Source organism: Gopherus flavomarginatus, chromosome 4 (assembly GCF_025201925.1).
Source record: "Gopherus flavomarginatus isolate rGopFla2 chromosome 4, rGopFla2.mat.asm, whole genome shotgun sequence".
Taxonomy (NCBI): Eukaryota; Metazoa; Chordata; order Testudines; family Testudinidae; genus Gopherus; species Gopherus flavomarginatus.
Window position 1 is genome coordinate 67,543,471 of NC_066620.1, and position 16,690 is coordinate 67,560,160.

General features: G+C 52.2%; 1 protein-coding gene across 7 annotated transcripts; it reads left to right on the plus strand.

Annotated features, from left to right (window-relative positions):
* The first annotated feature begins 674 nt into the window (after positions 1-674).
* On the plus strand, positions 675-13,828 carry GTPBP2 (GTP binding protein 2). Of its 7 annotated transcripts, none has more exons than XM_050950025.1 (13): positions 790-860; positions 5,523-5,549; positions 6,160-6,187; positions 6,306-6,490; positions 6,899-7,007; positions 7,599-7,796; positions 8,283-8,457; positions 9,142-9,361; positions 9,801-9,936; positions 10,738-10,796; positions 11,620-11,791; positions 12,168-12,332; positions 12,828-13,828. In XM_050950025.1, the coding sequence occupies exons 4-13, from the start codon at positions 6,357-6,359 to the stop codon at positions 13,023-13,025; spliced, it is 1,566 nt and encodes a 521-aa protein (XP_050805982.1). In that variant the 5' UTR covers positions 790-860; positions 5,523-5,549; positions 6,160-6,187; positions 6,306-6,356; the 3' UTR covers positions 13,026-13,828. The 7 variants fall into 7 exon arrangements, with proteins under 7 accessions (XP_050805977.1, XP_050805978.1, XP_050805979.1 ...); XM_050950026.1 differs by lacking the exon at positions 790-860 and adding an exon at positions 976-1,799; XM_050950020.1 differs by lacking the exon at positions 6,160-6,187 and having other exon boundaries at positions 675-860.
* Positions 13,829-16,690: the final 2,862 nt, after the last annotated feature.

A 16,690-nucleotide genomic window follows, 5' to 3' on the forward strand; every position in this document is an offset into this window, starting at 1 on the left:
GCAGCCCATGGAGGCAATAAGCCTCAGCACCAAATGTTCCATCTCATTCCCTTGGAAGTGTGTTAAGTTGTCTGGGAAGCGTGCAGAGCACAGGTGATGCCATTCTGCCTCCCTTGGTGCCCCAAATCCTCTCGTGAAGACGAGGCTCGTTCGTGAAAAAGCAAACACAAGATATGGGCCTGGTCTCAAACAATCACAAAATGGTAAGCCAGCGGGGAACCAACAAGCCTGCAGCCACCCAGTAAACTGGAAAACCACAACTCCCAGGAGCCTCTGCTCAGCAGATCCATAAAGAAATGACGTTTTGGTGTTAGTGCATGCTGGGAGCTGTAGTCCTTTCAAAGGAGATTTCGCAGAAGGCCCGTTTAGCTCGGTGGACCCTGGGAGCCGCAGTGTGTGCTGGGATTGCTGCGCCCGTGGGCCTTTGCGAGGAGGTCCGGTAGGGAGAGAGGCGTGACTGGCGCGATGCATGCTGGGAAGTGCAGTGATCCGGGCTGGGATTGCTGTGCGGCGCGGTGCGTGCTGGGGGTTGTAGTCATGGGCAGCTGCCTGGACTCGGTTTCCCGTGGCGCCCCGCGGCTGTTTCTGACGCCAGAGGCTGGAGGGAGCTGGAAGGGCTGGAGCCGGGAGCGGGGCCAGGGGGCGGCGGCGGCTGCCGGGGCAGGGAGGCTGGGGCGCGCCGGGCCGGGATGGACTCGCGGGTGTCAGAGCTGTTCGGGGGCTGCTGCCGGCCCGGGGGGGGCGGTGGGGCGCTGCGCGGCCGCGGGGGGGCGGGGGCCGGCGGGGGCTCCAAGGGGAAGAAGAAAAGCGGGAGGAATCGGGGCGGCAAGGCCAACAACCCGCCCTACCTGCCGCCGGAGGTGAGCGCGGGCCGGGGGCGGCACCGGGGCTGTTGGGCGATGGAGGATGGGGGGGCGGGGGCGGCACCGGGGCTGTTGGGCGATGATGGGCCCGGCGGGGGGAGCGCTGGGCTGTGGGTAGCTTTAGTCTCGTTGATTAGCGTTTGCTCTCTGGTGATGGGCAGTGCTGAGAGCTTTCATTATTATGACAGGAGATTCCGGTGCTTGGGGCTGTTAGTGGGGCTAGACTAGAGTGCCCTTGAACCTGTGCATTGGTGTGGGTTGTGTTAGCAGGGGCCGTAGGGCTGGAGTGCTGCCATCTCTGTATATGGAGTTGTGGGGTTTTGATCTATGTGTGCAGTTGTCTTGTGTCCTATATCCTGGACTCACAGAAAGACCTTATCTCAATTCCAGTGCCGCTGGACTGATAAAGTTTTGGAGGTGGGGATGGAGTCTCTGCTGTCATATCAGCCTCTGGCTAGTAGGTGTCTGAAATGTTTGAGACTTCAGCCTTCTCAAACCCCGTTGGCAGAGAATTCCAGTGCCTGCCTTTGCTGATGCTATAGCTTGCCAAGCAGCTAGAGAGCGAAACTGATATCGTTCTTGTTTACTTTGGAGTTTTCAGTAGAAGTAGGGAAAACTGAATAAGGCTCTAGTAATTTTTCATTTTCTTGAAGCTCTTGAGTTCTGACCAAGTCACTGGAGCTGGCTGCCTGCCTCAGTTATACTCAGTTCACATTTGGTAGGGCCTTTGCAACTGTAAAGGCTAGGAAAACTTTAATTGACAAGTAGATTCTGGGGAAGTTGATGGCTTCGCTCCCTGTCAGGCTATGCTTCCAAAAGTCACAGGCGAGTGAAATTTTCAGGCCTCAGTGATATAAGGCGGTGACAAGATACTATATGTGCTGGATGCAGGAGAGCTGAGGCTTGGGAACGTTATGGAGGAGGGCTTTTCATTAGGTAAGAGAAAATGATGGTCAGCTGGGGATCCTAGCAGAGGCACTCCTGCCCCTCTTTGTGTGTGACCCTAGTCTCTTGCTGTCTCTTCCCTAGCCTCCACCCTTGTAGGTGTGGAAAAGCATAATAAGTTTTCATGATTATTAACTAGGTTGGAAGCAGTTCCTGAGGGTGGATCCTGTTGGGTCAACTGAGGAGATTGTGTTGGTGTGTATCTGCTGTTAAGGCACTAGAATATTAGGCTATGTCTACACTAAGCAGCTTTTAGCGACAGGGCTGTGTTGCCACAGCGGTGTCGCTAGAAGTCGCACAGTGTAGTCGCTGTCTTTCGGCTCTCCTGCCTGCAAAACCTTCCACCCCCAACGAGTGGTGTTAGCTTTGTCCACCGGATAGTGCTCCAGCCAACAAAGTGCTGTTCACACCGGTGCTTGTCATCAGCAAAACTTTTGTCTTTCCAAGAGGAGTTAGCACCTCCTGAAAAACAAAATTTTTTTGTCCTTCTGTTGCCAGCGTAGACATAACCAACCAAGCTACACTAAGGCTATTGAGGCTACATTAAATCCTTTTCCCAACCCTGGCCATATCCTGAGCGTGTTGTTTAGCACATTTTGCCTTCTCTGCCTTTCACACTGATTGATTAATACAAGCAGTTTGGCCTCTTGGGGCGGGAGACACCTGGACAATCCCTTCTTAGAGCTCTGATGTGGCAGCACTCCTCCCTTGTGCCACCAGTCCCATGGAGGTACTTAAACTCCATTGGTTTAATGAGCTGGCATTGGTGGGACACAGTCTGGTTGCCTGGCATGCCATTTGGGTGCACCTTGCACACAGGCCAAAATGCTCATTTCCCTTCCATTGCTGAGATCTGATCTGCCATGTTCTATGGAAACACGTTCTTAGCAGGCCCAGTGACACCCCAACCCCTCTTGGGCTGCTAATTTGAGTTAGCAAATATTTGCTGAGTTTGGGAGGGTCCAGACCAAACTCTGGATAAAGTGAGAGGTGGTTCCTAAGCAGGTGGTGCCACGTCTGATGGAGTTTGCCTGCTGCATTGTGAAAACAAGTCTGGTAAGTGGCCATCTTAGTTGCTGGAGTTCAGACAATTCCCACTGGCATGGGGCTGATGGACACCACTGCCTGAGGAGCATGAGGATTGCCATGGACCACTGATGGTCTGGCACTATGCTTCATCACAGGATATTTACACCATCCTCAAAAACATCAGGGTGCCAAGTCCTAAGTGAGAGGTGGGAGACAGGTATTTTTGTCCAAGGGTAGGATGCCTTGCTTTGGAGGATGAGGAACAGAGATGCTAGAACAGGCTAATCCCTACTGAGTCCAAAATAGTCCATCCTCAGGGACAGGATTGTTCCCTGTAGTGACCTGGCTGTTGTGCCTTTCAGCTGCAGAAGTGACAGTCCTCCAAGGCTTCAGTATCACTTCCTTCCTGTCCCCAGACACCCTGCCTGCACCACTGTCCAGCAAGTCTAGACTCATTACTGTCCTTGCACCTCACTTGCTATGAGAGAGGCACAAAACCCTTATTCAGAGGACAATGCAGATACTGATGTGGTATCCAAAGCTGAAAGGCTGATGGGTGGGAGGGGTTGGCAGAAGGGAACCCCTTACCAGTGCCCCTATCTTGCTAAGCAGCTCCAACTTTAAGAGCAGAACTGTTAATTCCAGGGCCTTGCTTCTTTGGCCCTTTGCCACTATAAACCATTTATTGTGATTAGAGCTGAGTTAGAATGCAGGGAGAGGGCTTTACCTTCCCTTGATGGGCAGATCCATGTGCTGGGAGAGGGAGCTGTATATTTCCAGAGAAGCGAATTGGCTGGACAGTTGTAATTCAGGAAGAGCTGAAATCCAAGCAGGTCGGTTTTCACACTGCTGTCACTCTGGTTTATTCCTCTTTCCACTGAAATCCCTGGCTCTCTACAGGACCCAGTCCTGTCTCTGTAACCTTTAGACTGAGATTAGTGGATGATCCAGTTTAGTTTGGAGTTGGCCTCCTGGGGAAACCCTGCTGTGCCCAGGGAAGTTCCTGGTTATATTTCTCGGGAGCTGTCAGAGCAGTGAGTGGTTTGTTTTACCACAAGTTGATCAACAGCCTTGCTTCCTCAAGTCTGTGAGGAGCATCTCTCCCTGGGGGGCAGCCATGCATGCTTATGGGGAGAAGTCATGGAAAGGAACACTTAGCAGTGGGTGCAGTCACTGTCAAAAAAGGTGAGACAGTCTTTGACAGGCCAGCTCAGTGCTGGAGCGGTTCTCAGGTTCACTTCTACTGAATGCAGGTTTTAGAGCAGTATAATGCTGGTAGGGTTGGAGGACCCTTGATGGCTTAGGAGTAAAGAGCCTTTTACTCATTGTCGCCAGTTCCAGTATAGATCAGGGGAGCATGAGCTGGGTGGTTTGGGACTGGGGAGAGGGTCATGGAACCTTTTGGCCCAGGTCACGAGACCTAAGACAGGCCCAGCTTGCTAGCAAGTATTAAAGCTGTTCCCATCAGACTTTTAATGGTCTCTGCCCAAAATACAGTGGGGTGGAGTGTCCCAGACCAGTGGCTCTCAACGAGGAGTACGCATACTCCTGGGGGTACATCAGCTCATCTAGATATTGATCTAGTTTTACAACTGGCTACATAAAGCACCAGCAAAGTCAGTACAAAGTAAAATTTCATACAGGCAATGACTTGTTTATACTGTTCTATGTGGAGATATACCTACCTCATAGAGCTGGAAGGGACATCAAGTCCAGCCCCCTGCCTTCACTAGCAGGAACAAGTACAGATTTTGCCCCAGATCCCTAAGTGGTCCCCTCAAGGATTGAACTCACAACCCTGGGTTTAGCAGGCCAATGCTCAAACCACTGAGCCATTCCTCCCAATGTGTATGTTGAAATGTGAGTGCAATAGTTATATTCCAATTGATTTTATTTTATAATGATATGGTAACAATGAGAAAGTAAGCAACTTTTCAGTATTAGTGTGCTGGGACACTTTTGTATTTTGATGTCTGATTCTGTAAGCAAGTAGTTTTTAAGTGAGGTGGAGTACAGAAGACAAATCAGCCTCCTGAAAGGGGTACAGTAGTTTGGAAAGGTTGAGAGCCACTGTCTCAGACCACTTCTTAGGAGGACACACTATCACTAGTAACCTCAGCAGAGGCACCAGGGGTTGACTGGGCCATGGAGAATGAGCTCTCCTCACACCCCTACATGGGGTGACTCCAGGACAGGACTGGGTGATTAATGAAGAGGCTTGTGCGTTCCACTGCCTGAGCTGTGCCTGTTGTAGACAAAAAAATCTTTAGGACTTTTAACTGGGCACTTCCTTTTGCTGGCACTAAAAAGATTGTGCATCCTCAGTACGACCCCTTAATTTTGGCCTCCCAGCATTCATACTAGAATGTCCCAGCTGCTTTGTAGAGCAAATAGCAGCAACATGCATGTAGTAGATTCCAGTATGGCATGGGAATGAGGCCTGCAGCTCTGGCAGGGAGACTGTGACTTAGCATATATGCTGAAAGCATATATGGTTTCTTTCTCCTTGCGAAGCTGGCAGCAACAGCTGATTATCCATGTGTCATTCCAGACTATCCGGAATGGAATGGTGTGTGGGCTCTGTGGTGTTAGGGAAGCCATGTGGGGTGGGCAGGGGCATCTGGGAAAAGTGCCTGGGGTTGTGAGGTGGTTGCTAACCCATGTCTCATTTGGTTCTTTAACCAGGCAGAAGATGGGAACATAGAATACAAGGTGAGTCCTTAGGGGATTGCAGAGGGGAATTCTCTTCCCGGCGGGTTACCCTGTAATGAATTGAGCAAAGGGGTTGTATGGGGGACATGCCCAGGGGGATACTCAAAAGAGAACCATCCCAGCCTTGCCCTTGGGGGGTGGGGCTGAGGCTGAGGTAGGGCACTATCCATCTCACTTTGGGTTCTCTGAACCCTGTGGGAGAAACTGGATGCTAGAGAACATGCAGTGCAGAATCCCTTGTGACTATACTCTGGAGGGGCCTCCCAGCCCCCTCAGGTGTTGTCCCATGTGCTGACCAGTGTAGAGCTCACTCTCCACCCTGTGGGGTCCCTCCCTTCGCCCACCTCACTCTTTCCTTAACGACCCAGAGCTACAGGTGCCATTTATGTCCTTTCCAGTTGTATTTTGGGGCAGTTCTGCTGTTCTCACTCAGGCCAGAGCACAAATGGTTTGGGCCCCATTGGCCCCATGGCACTGGCTCCCTAATCCAGTGCTTCCCTCATACCAGCCAGTTCTCAGGTGCCATCTGCAAGATACAGGAATGTTCTGCTACAGAAGTTCTTGTCTCTCTTGTAACCCTCTCTCTCCTATCCCACTGGCTCCTCTGCAGGTGCTAACTCGGAGCGTGTTTCCCAGAGGTGGGTCTGCTGGGGGGGCCATTGCTCCACGGCAGAGGGTTAGGGAGTCACTGCCCCAGGGAGATGTGATTCTCTCTGCCCCCAGGCAGCAATTGTAACCGCTCCCTCCCTCGAGCAGCTGAAGCTGGTGAACCCCTCACAGTATCGCTTTGAGCACCTGGTGACACAGATGAAGTGGCGGCTGCAGGAAGGCCGGGGTGAGGCTGTCTACCAGATTGGCGTGGAGGACAATGGGCTACTGGTGGGCCTGTCAGAAGAAGAGATGCGTGCCTCCCTCAAGACATTGCGCCGGATGGCTGAAAAGTATGTTTCTCAGGATCTCTAATCCCTGCTGGGTCAGAGAAACCCAGCTCTACCCCATTCTCCCTGCAAGCCCTGCAAAGGGTCCTGGTGGCTCTTCCTTCTTCCTCCTCTGAAAGGCCTGCAGATCAAAGGCTCTTGGCTAGGAGACAAGTTCCCATGACCTCTTCCAGTTCACACTCAGAGAGGCCCCAGGCCAGGGAAACCAGCCTTGCTGAGATTTTGGGGTTTCGTTGCTAGAGAGTCCTTGGTCTGACGCTTCTGCCCTGCTGCTCTCAGAGCCTCCAGCCTGCCCTGCAGTTTGAGTCCTGTTCCTAGGTCCCCTGTGATGCTCCAACCAGATGATGCCCTGGATAAGGGGCCAGTCATGTACTAGCTCACCCCAGACTGTTCCCTCTTGCCCCCTTGCAGGGTTGGAGCTGACATCACCATCCTGCGGGAGCGCGAGGTAGATTATGACAGCGATGTTCCCAGGAAGATAACAGAGGTTCTTGTCCGGAAGGTCCCTGATAACCAGCAGGTAGGGAGCCCTGTGGTACTGGAGACTCCCAGACTCTGTTCAAGAGGTTTCCCTTTGGGATGAGATGGAAATCCCTCCCCTGGAACCACTTCACGTTAGAACAGTTCACAGGGCACACTTTAAAGAGCTACCAAAAGGGCACTGAGAGACAGAGCTATTCATCTTCAGGGTACCAGCTGCAACCCACCCCAGACAAGGGAGATTGGCTGGCTCTGGGGGGGTCAGAGAATGGGATGTGAAGCCTTTCACCTCTACAACACCGATTCTAATCCATCCCAATGTGGAGACTGGGGAGTGATATGGCATCTGTATTGCAGTAAGTGTGTAGATGACCTTTTTGTGATGTCATAGGCCTGGCATTGGGTATCACATTTGCCATGGTGGAATCATGAACCGATGTCTACGATATCATGGGAGGGGCAGAACCTAAAAAGAAGCGCTGCATAGTGATCCCAGCTCATTCTGGAGGGAACATGTGGGGCATGTCTGCTGACATGGGGTGAGCACATGTCACTCATGCCTATGGGGTGGTGTCCCTGCACCAGGAACAGGTTGCCCCGTGGTTTCTCTGCTCTGACTCTTTTCCTTTAGTTCCTAGACCTGCGAGTGGCTGTGCTTGGGAACGTGGATTCAGGGAAGTCGACGCTGCTGGGTGTCTTGACCCAGGGTGAGCTGGATAATGGGCGAGGCAGAGCCCGCCTCAATCTCTTCCGGCACCTCCATGAGATCCAGTCAGGGAGAACATCCAGCATCAGCTTTGAGATCCTTGGCTTCAATAGCAAAGGAGAGGTATGGAGCGTGAGTGCTATTGCAGCAGTGCAGAGAGATTGACAGACCCAACTCCCTATGAGAAGTGGGAGGAACATGACTGCCCTCTTGGCTCTGTGCTGCCTGTCACTGCAGTGGGCAGAGCAGGACTGACTCAACAGCAATAAAGGAGTTCTATGCCCCATACTGCTGCAGCAGAGAGCCTAGGAGTGATCAAGTTGTAATTAGAGGTGGTAGGAGAAGGTGCTGCTTGTCCAGTTGGAGCGGGTGTCTGTTCTGGTGTCCTGCTTCTTGCCTCCAGATTAGTGGTGTACAGGTTTGACGTTACACTATAGACACAATAGCCTGCATAGTCAGGCCTAGTCCCTTTCTAGGATCAGAGTCTCAAGCTCTCTGGCACTTGTTTCTGTTCAGATGGAGCTGGTATGGTTGGGGTTGTCTCTTCTCCTCTCTGCCTCCTCCTTTGCATACCCCATACCTCAGTCTCTGGTTCCTTTTCTTCCCTAGGTGGTGAACTACAGTGACTCACGGACGGCAGAAGAGATCTGTGAGAGCTCCTCCAAGATGATCACTTTCATTGATCTGGCTGGCCACCACAAGTACTTGAAAACCACCATATTCGGCCTCACCAGCTACTGCCCAGACTTTGCCATGCTGGTGGTGAGCGCCAACACTGGCATCGGTAAGTGCACCGTGACCCAGTCTGGGGGAACGCACGGAGGGTCTGGCAGGATGCTCTAGGGGCACTTGAAGAGTGGTAGATGCTGGCTAATGGGTGATTGTAGTTGGAAAAAAATGATACTGATTCCAATTCCTCGTGATTCCCTGTAGCCCAGTGATTCCAGTGCAGCTGTGGGCACTGCAGATGAGCTGGGCACTTGGCGGCCTCATACACCATTGGTACCTGAGCTCTGACTTTATTGCTGAGGGTGGTGTCCAGGACAGGAAAGTTTTGGGTGGCATTTTGAGCATGTCAGGGAAAAATGGCCATGATATATTAGTGGTGTGTATTGGAACCCAAAGCCTCTATAAAGGAAATAAACAAGAAGCGTCCCCTGTCCATTTGAAAAGCCACTTTTCCTACTAATCACTTAGCTTCTGGAGAGAAATTCCTGGGTTCTAATGGAGCAGAAGCAGGTGCCTGGGCCCAGAAAAGCCCTGATCTATCTTTCTGGAATGATGATTAAAAAGCTGTGCCCCCTTGCCGTTGCCTGAGATGCTGAGCAGGTGGGGTGACAGAGTTCCATCCTCATCTGTATGATGGGCCCATGGGGCACTTGTTGGGCTGGGAGATGCTGGCATCCTCTGAGCAGCTGGCTTTGGTGCCCATGCTCCTTTTAGCTGAGCTCTCCCTTGTCTCTTGTAGCAGGTACCACACGGGAGCACCTGGGCCTGGCCATGGCGCTCAAGGTTCCCTTTTTCATTGTCGTCAGCAAAGTGGACTTGTGTTCCAAAGCCACCGTGGAACGGACAGTGAAGCAGTTGGAGCGGATCCTGAAGCAGCCGGGCTGCAACAAGCTGCCCCTGCTTGTGAACTCGGACGATGATGCCGTCACAGCAGCGCAGCAGTTTGCACAGTCTCCCAAGTAAGGAACCTTCATCTCTTCTGCAAGGAGCAGGGGGAGTCAGCTGAGTTTAGTCTGTTGGGATTTTACCAGCACCGCTCACACAGGGGAGGAGACCACATCTCTCGGAGGCATTAGCTGGCTCCCCAGATTTCACTCTTTCAGCTCCTCTCATGCATGGCCCCCTCTCCCAGGCCTTTTCTGGGCACCAGGAGCAAGTGCCAGTGGCTGAAAGGGGGGTGAATGTGTTCCTTGCTTACCCTAGAGAGACAGCTCTAGTGAGGAAGCCTGGATTAACTGGGTGCAGATGGCCTAGACCAAGCTCTGGAGAGGCTTTCATAGTGCCATCTCTGCTAGGTTCTATCTAGCTCATGTATTCTCCTTGAAGTACTTTCCCCAAGATGGGCTCTGCAGCTGCATTGTGGCCCCCAGCTCATTCCTTTCTCTGTGTGTTTGGCAGCATCACGCCGATCTTCACTCTATCCAGTGTTTCTGGAGAGAACCTGGATCTCTTAAAAGTTTTCCTCAACATCCTTCCTCCTCTGACCAACAGCAAAGAGCAAGAGGAGCTGATGCAGCAACTTACAGAGTTCCAGGTACATACAGGCATTGGACTGAGGTTCTTATACTGCATCCATTACCATGGCATCTGAGCACCTACCTGAGGGCTAGCTGCACTCGGGTCCGTTGCATCTGGGGCAGTGGTTCTCAACCTATTTATCACTGTGGGCCGAATATGCGGCCCACAAAGTGTTACCTGGGCTGCAGTGCGCCCACCTAAACCCCCCCACAAACCCCTACGCTCAGGGCCCTCTGTCCAGAGACCCCTCCACAGTGTGGGGCGAGGAGCGGAGAGCTGGATGTGGGGTGGAGGGAAAGGACCCCAGACCCCCGCCGTGTGGGGCTGGGAGGCAACTGGCTGCCTGGAGCCCACGGCCGTTAGCACACAGCTGATCTGGGCTGCAGCTGCGTACGAATTGGCCATATGCGACCTGCTGGTTGAGAACTGTTGATCTGGGGTGAGGGGAGGTAATGTGCTGGGCCACTGGAGTAATGAGGAGGATGGGGAGTTGGAATATAGAGGGGGACAGCACCACTTCTATGTGCTGTTTCTGAAAGGGCCTGTCAGGTATCTGAGTGCTCAGCTTAGTGCAAGCCAAGAGATGTGCTGGGCACATCTCTGAATAATGAGCTCTCGGGTGTCTGCTTCACTCTGGGACTCTTCAAAATGGGAAAGTGGGAGCAGGGAAAGGTCTGCTATAGGCCCCCGTGCCCTGAACAGAGAAGGCTCCACTGCAGCCTATGGTGGGTGGATGGTGGCTCATTCTAGTTCTGAAGTGCTGCTCTCTCAGTTGCACAGTGAGTCTAAAGAGCTTACTCTTGTTGGCCTGCTGCAGGTGGATGAAATCTATACTGTGCCTGAAGTGGGGACTGTTGTGGGAGGAACTCTGTCCAGGTGAGCACTGTTATGCCTAGTGACTTGGATAGGCACAGAGGGATTAGGGCTTGGAGGAGAGAACGTGATCTGAGCATTGCCAGCTCTCTGAGGATTTAATTCATCCTGTATAGGCAGGGTAGTGAAGTGGAAGCTGCCTATAAGTTGGGAGGAGGGTGAACGTAGAGGCTGAATTTACCCTTCCCCTGGGTAGGTTGGGGAGCAGGGCAGGGGGAATCTCAGCCTAGGATGTCTCCAGAGCAGAGCTTTACTGTGTTGGTGGGAACCCAGGGCAGCTGCTTTGCTCTCTGACAGAGCTGTGGTTGGAGCCCAGCTGGCCTCCTGAGGGTTGAATCTTTCACTGGACTTTCAGAAGTCCTTCATCAAGAAGCAGGTGGGTAGTTTGGAAGGAGGAACAGCAAATCATCAGTCCTAGGTCTGCTCAGGGCAATGCTTTAGCAGTTGGTCAGTATTCCAGGGCTAGTCAAGTGCACCCAGTCTCTTTGGGATCCCAGACAGCACCAGCACCAGACCTGCATCAGGTCACCTCTGTGCTGCCTCTACTGGAACAGGCAGAATGGAAGAGCAGGTGGAGACCGGCTGAGTTGCCTGTATCTAAGAAGTCAGACCCCTTGGGATCTCAGAGGGCTTCATTAGCTGATAGTCCTGGGAATCCTGACTCCCTTCTGCTGAGCATCTGAGTTAGCTGGTCAGACACTGGGGAGGGAATGTCCAGGCAGACTCGTTTCCAGTGAGATTCAGAGAGGCTATGCAGGTTAATCTCACTTGGTGTCTTTCCCTGTGTCTCTGGTTAAACTCTGTCCTGCTCTTGTGCCCCTGGCAGTGGGATCTGCAGGGAGGGGGAGAGCCTTGTGGTCGGTCCCACTGACGATGGCAAGTTCCTCCAGCTGAAGGTGTGCAGCATCCAGCGGAACCGCTCCGCGTGCCGTGTGCTCCGGGCAGGACAAGCTGCCACACTGGCCCTTGGGCCCTTCGACCGCTCCCTCCTGCGCAAGGTGAGTCTTGCTCCCATCTCCAGGGAGATGCAGCTGGGCTGCTCATATTGACAGCATTGACTGATAAGCCACTGAGAGCCTGAGCAGGCAAGGAGGAGGCTGTCTGAGATTCCTGAGATTTTGAGGGGAGGGAGTTTAGAAGCAAGGAACAAGGCACATCCCCAATAGAAACCCCGCCCCACTCCTGTCCTACTGCCAGATTCTGGTTCAAATGGTGGGATAGTTGGCCTCCAGGCTTGAGATGGATGCATGGAGCTTTAAGTAGGGTTCAGAGGATGGGATGGGTGAGACTGGTGGGGGAAAGGTCATGGGATTCAGAGGCAGCAAGGGGACTGTTCCCGATGATCTGGGTTTTGAGCTTGAAGCTATTGTGCAGGGCATGGTGATGGTGAGCCCAGAGATGAACCCCACCATCTGCTCAGTATTTGAAGCCGAGATCGTGCTGCTTTTCCATGCCACGACTTTCCGAAAGGGATTCCAGGTGACTGTGCACGTGGGGAATGTGCGGCAGACGGCCATCGTAGAGAAGATCCATGGAAAGGTGAGACTTTTTCACCTGCAGGGATGTTCTGGCAGTGTTTCAGACCCCATCCTGCTCTGGCTTGTTAGGTTTCCTTAGATTCATTAGGACTCCTCCCCTCCCCCCTGTTAGGAAGTCTCACTTTGCTCCTTCCTGCTAATGCCATGGCGCTTGTATCGGGTCCTGCCTTTCCTCTCCTTCCAGGAAGCTGCCTGTTCCTTTGGCCTGCTAGTGTCAGTGGGGAACTTCAGCAAGGCAGGACAGAGGAGTAACCCCTCTGGTCTCCAGACCTCTTTGCTGGAAGTCAGAGTTCCTTTGCAGTAGTGCCCTGACTGTAGTTGGAGGGCCTCAAGTTGTGGCACCTTAAAGGATGGGTTCTGGGAGAGACTGAGGAGCTCTTGTCAGCATTCCTCCTCCCTTCTCTGCCTTGGACTTCCCAGTGCCCCTGGATATGGAGGCAAAGGGCTGAGTGGGCATGATCTTGATTGTTGTGGACTGCCCTCTCCTCTCCCTCAGGACAAGCTGCGGACAGGGGAGAAGGCTGTTGTTCGTTTCCGGTTCATCAAACATCCCGAATACTTAAAGATTGGCGCCAAGCTGCTGTTCCGTGAAGGAGTCACCAAAGGTATCGGACACGTCACCAACCTCCAAGCTATCACCACTGAAGAGAACAGCCTGGATGAGAGCCTGGGGCCCGGGCATTTGACCTTCTGACTCTCACTAAGTCTGAGAGATCTCCAGACTCCAGCAATGGAGGAAGAGAGAGCTGGGGGGAGTTGTCCTGCCCTTCACATGACTGGAACTGCTGCTGTCCGGTTTTAGCATGGGTTTCTCCTCTCCACACTGTGAGGATGGAGCCCAGGAGATCTCCGTTTGTTCAGTACCCCTCACGGGACAAGTTAAGCATGTTGTCTCTGCATCGTCTGCTGCTTTCATTATCCTGCCCTCCACCACAATAGACCAGAGGCAGCCTTAGTCTGGGCAGGCGAGTCCTGGCTTTGTTTACAGTACTTTGGTGGGAAGTTTGTGGCTGATATGGTGCAAAGCTCCTGAGGTGCTGAGCAGCAATGAAGGGATGCTGCCACCTCTGTTTCAGTATCAGTCCCACTGCAGCTCTCTGAGCATTGGGCCTGACCCATACTGTGTGTACCCGTCTCCCAGTCTTAGGCTTTTCCCTCCAGGGCAGAGACCTTTCGGATGGCATAGGAGGCCCAGCTACCCAGAGTGCAGAGACTTAGTTAAACTCGGGTTCACAAACAATAAGAACCTGAGAAAAGTTGAGGACACTTTTAGCCCTTTTAATCTTGATTGATTTTAATCCCTCGTGTGCCCCCTTCTGTGTTCAGTAGCTCCTGCTTGGCTGTCCCAGCTCTTCCGCCAAACCAGCATAAACAGGGATCTCCTCACAGACTAGCCTCTGCCAGATGGTGACTTGAGCCCCATGCCCATCCTAGTACTCATGTCTTGTGGGTGGCTGGGGCTTCCCCCACACATCCCAATGCAACCAGCCTCCTCAAGAACCTCGGGGACCTGCCTTAACTCTTGAGGAGAGGCAGAGGGGGCTGCCGTACTGGCCCAGGAGGACGATTACTGTTGGATGCAATCTGACAAAGCTATCACAAGGATTTTTTTTTTTGTTGCTCTCATTCTACTTAAGGGAAACTTCCTTTCTTGTCTCTGCCACTGAAGTTTCAGTGCCTAGGAGGGCTGGTGGGAGACAGCACAGCCAGAGGCTGGGTAGGTGTGTGAAGACATGGAACACTTGCTGTCATGTCTCCCCAGCTGTGCCCTTCAGGTACAAGGGCTGAGCACTGGCCTGTGCAGCTGCTGCTGAGGGTCAGCCCTGTTCAGCTGGGAACAAGGGGGCCAGGGAGGGTTGTGTAGTCAAGGCTGCCTAACTGTCATTAGGCTTCTGATTTACTGGTGACTATTGAACAGGGCTGGTCATGCACTGCTGCCTGAGCCATGGTGTGGTGTCTGGACAGGGAGGGGGCTCTGCTCCAGGTGTTGCCAATAATGCTCAAGCTGTGCTGCCTCCTGCTCAGGGTCTTATGGCATGGCTACTGGCATGGGCAGCGCTTCCCACACCAGTTTGGTGATATCCTCACAGCAGCTCTCCTTGCCACAGGCCATGCACTTGCTGTAGTGAGGAGCCTTGTGGGGGTGAGGATTCCTGCCTGCAAGCTGTTAAAGTTCACCAAGCTGATCTGCGGGGAGCAGAGGAGAATTGTTCCTCCCTTGTGAAGGGTTATGAGGAAGCTCTGTTGCTTTCTCCCACCATGTTCTGTGCTGGAATCCTAGCTTAGACTGGGATCTGTAGTGCAAGCCTGTGATACAATTGCTGTTAATAGCAGCTCTGAGCAGGCACTGCCTCTTCCCTGGGAGAGGTAATGCATTCACTCTGCTGGCAGTACCCTGCACTGGGGGAGGCTCGGTCTGCCTTTTCTCCCTTTCAGTCACCTTGCACACAACTGCTTTGCTGGCTCAGATGGTCTGAAAAGGGGACCCTTCCCCCTCCAGCCCTGGCACTTAGCGCTGGGTTCCATTACAGTGGGTGCCCCTCATATGCTCCTGCAGGAAGAACAGAGTCCCAGTGAGCACTCCCCTCTTGTGTTATTGTGTAAATACAAATAGTTGTGCCCGGGAGGGGTGAGTGTCTCCTGCTGTTTGCAGTGAACTTGGGGTAACCTTCAGCACTGCCCCATACTCAAGCTGCTGCTGCTCCTTCCCTGGAAGAGCTAATGGGCTGAGCACCTTATCCCCTGTCTTCCCTCCCCCCCGCCCCTTCTGTGGTGTGACTGTTCAGTGCCATGCTTTTCATGCTCCCTGCTCTCGTCTTGGATTTTCTAATGCAGAGGGATGGTTTCCATTTCCTTGGCATCTATATAATGTACAGAATAAAGATGTTTTATTGGGAAAGAACCTTGGCTGAGTTGTGAAGGGGTTGAGCAGCTTGATGGTTGAGCAGAGCCCTCCCCAGTTACTACCCTCTGGTAAACAATCTGCTGGGGTCTATAAGGACTGCATGGATCACTGGTTACAAGGGTACACAGCCTGCTTAGCTGAGTTGCACCAAATGTGAGGCTAAGGTAGCTGACAGCCACGTCACCCTGAGCACAGCTCTTATTGCAGTGGGTGGAGCTAGCTGTCTTATGTGTCTCAGAAGCCACAAATTCCTGCTACCCTGGAGTCTGATTAAAGGGTGACACCATGTGACCTTCACTGGTGCTTTGACACAGCTCATGTTAATTTAAAAGCAGTATGTAACTGCAGGGGGGAGGGGAGCTGAGTGTGTTCCACTGCAGCTTGAGACACAGGCTTGGCAGACTGTGATCTTTAATTTGGATGGATAATATAAATGTTTAAGCTTTTATTTTTATTGATCTAAATTTTTACATGGGAGGGCTATTTTATGACAGTAGGTGTTGAGATTAAAAAGCTAAAGCTTTATAAACAGACTGTCAATGTGTCAAAATATGCGGAGTACCTAGCTGTAGTTTGAATTAGGTTGTCAAGCAGCATTTTTTTTACTTTGCCTATCAATGGAAATATTTTCTCAGCAGTCCGGATGCATACAGTGAAATGGATGTTTGACATTTACTGCTTCAAAAATTGAATCCTTCAATGCCCATATAGAGGAAACTAACAAAACTGGAAATGCTCGTGTTTTTCCTTAAAGGGATTGAAGTGCAGGAGAAATTCTAGCAGTGTGCATTACTGAGGGTGACCAGATGGACCTGTCTCCTCCCTTCCTTATCCTGACCAACACCTCAGGATACCAGCTCGATGCATCTCTTCCTCAGCCTGTTTTCTATCTTATGGCCTTAGCCACCACCTGAGTCAATTTTATTTTGTGATTGCTCTGCAGGAACCAGCTGTGATGCAATCCCACCAAACAGGTTGTAATGTCTGTTCAGGGGAGGGTGAAAACCTATAATCTCTTTCTAAAGTGGAGGCCTAACATTAGGGGGAAGGTCATTTTAATTCTGTCCCTCCCCAATGACTAAGGGCAGCACTATGAAGCAGAAGAATTCCTTTCCTATGCTGCTGTACATCCCTTCCTCCACCCCCCGCAAAAAAGCTACAGGAGTGAGGAGGACTGGAAGGTATTAGAACTGCACTAGCACCAAGGAGCATCCCAGAGCAGGTCAAAGAAGCAGGCTCTGGCAGAGGCAGAGCTAGCAACTGATGCAAGAACTTGCTGCTGCAGTTGAGCTGATGGGGGAGGGGAAGGGAAATGAAATAATCATGCAAATACAGCTCTGGCAAGTTTTGTTATCTACATGCAACAGCAGGATCCTGAGGCTGTCCCTTTGCTGGCTTACTCAGAGGAGAATCCCACAGCTGATGAAACTGCCTGCAAGGCTAGAGTTTCTGAA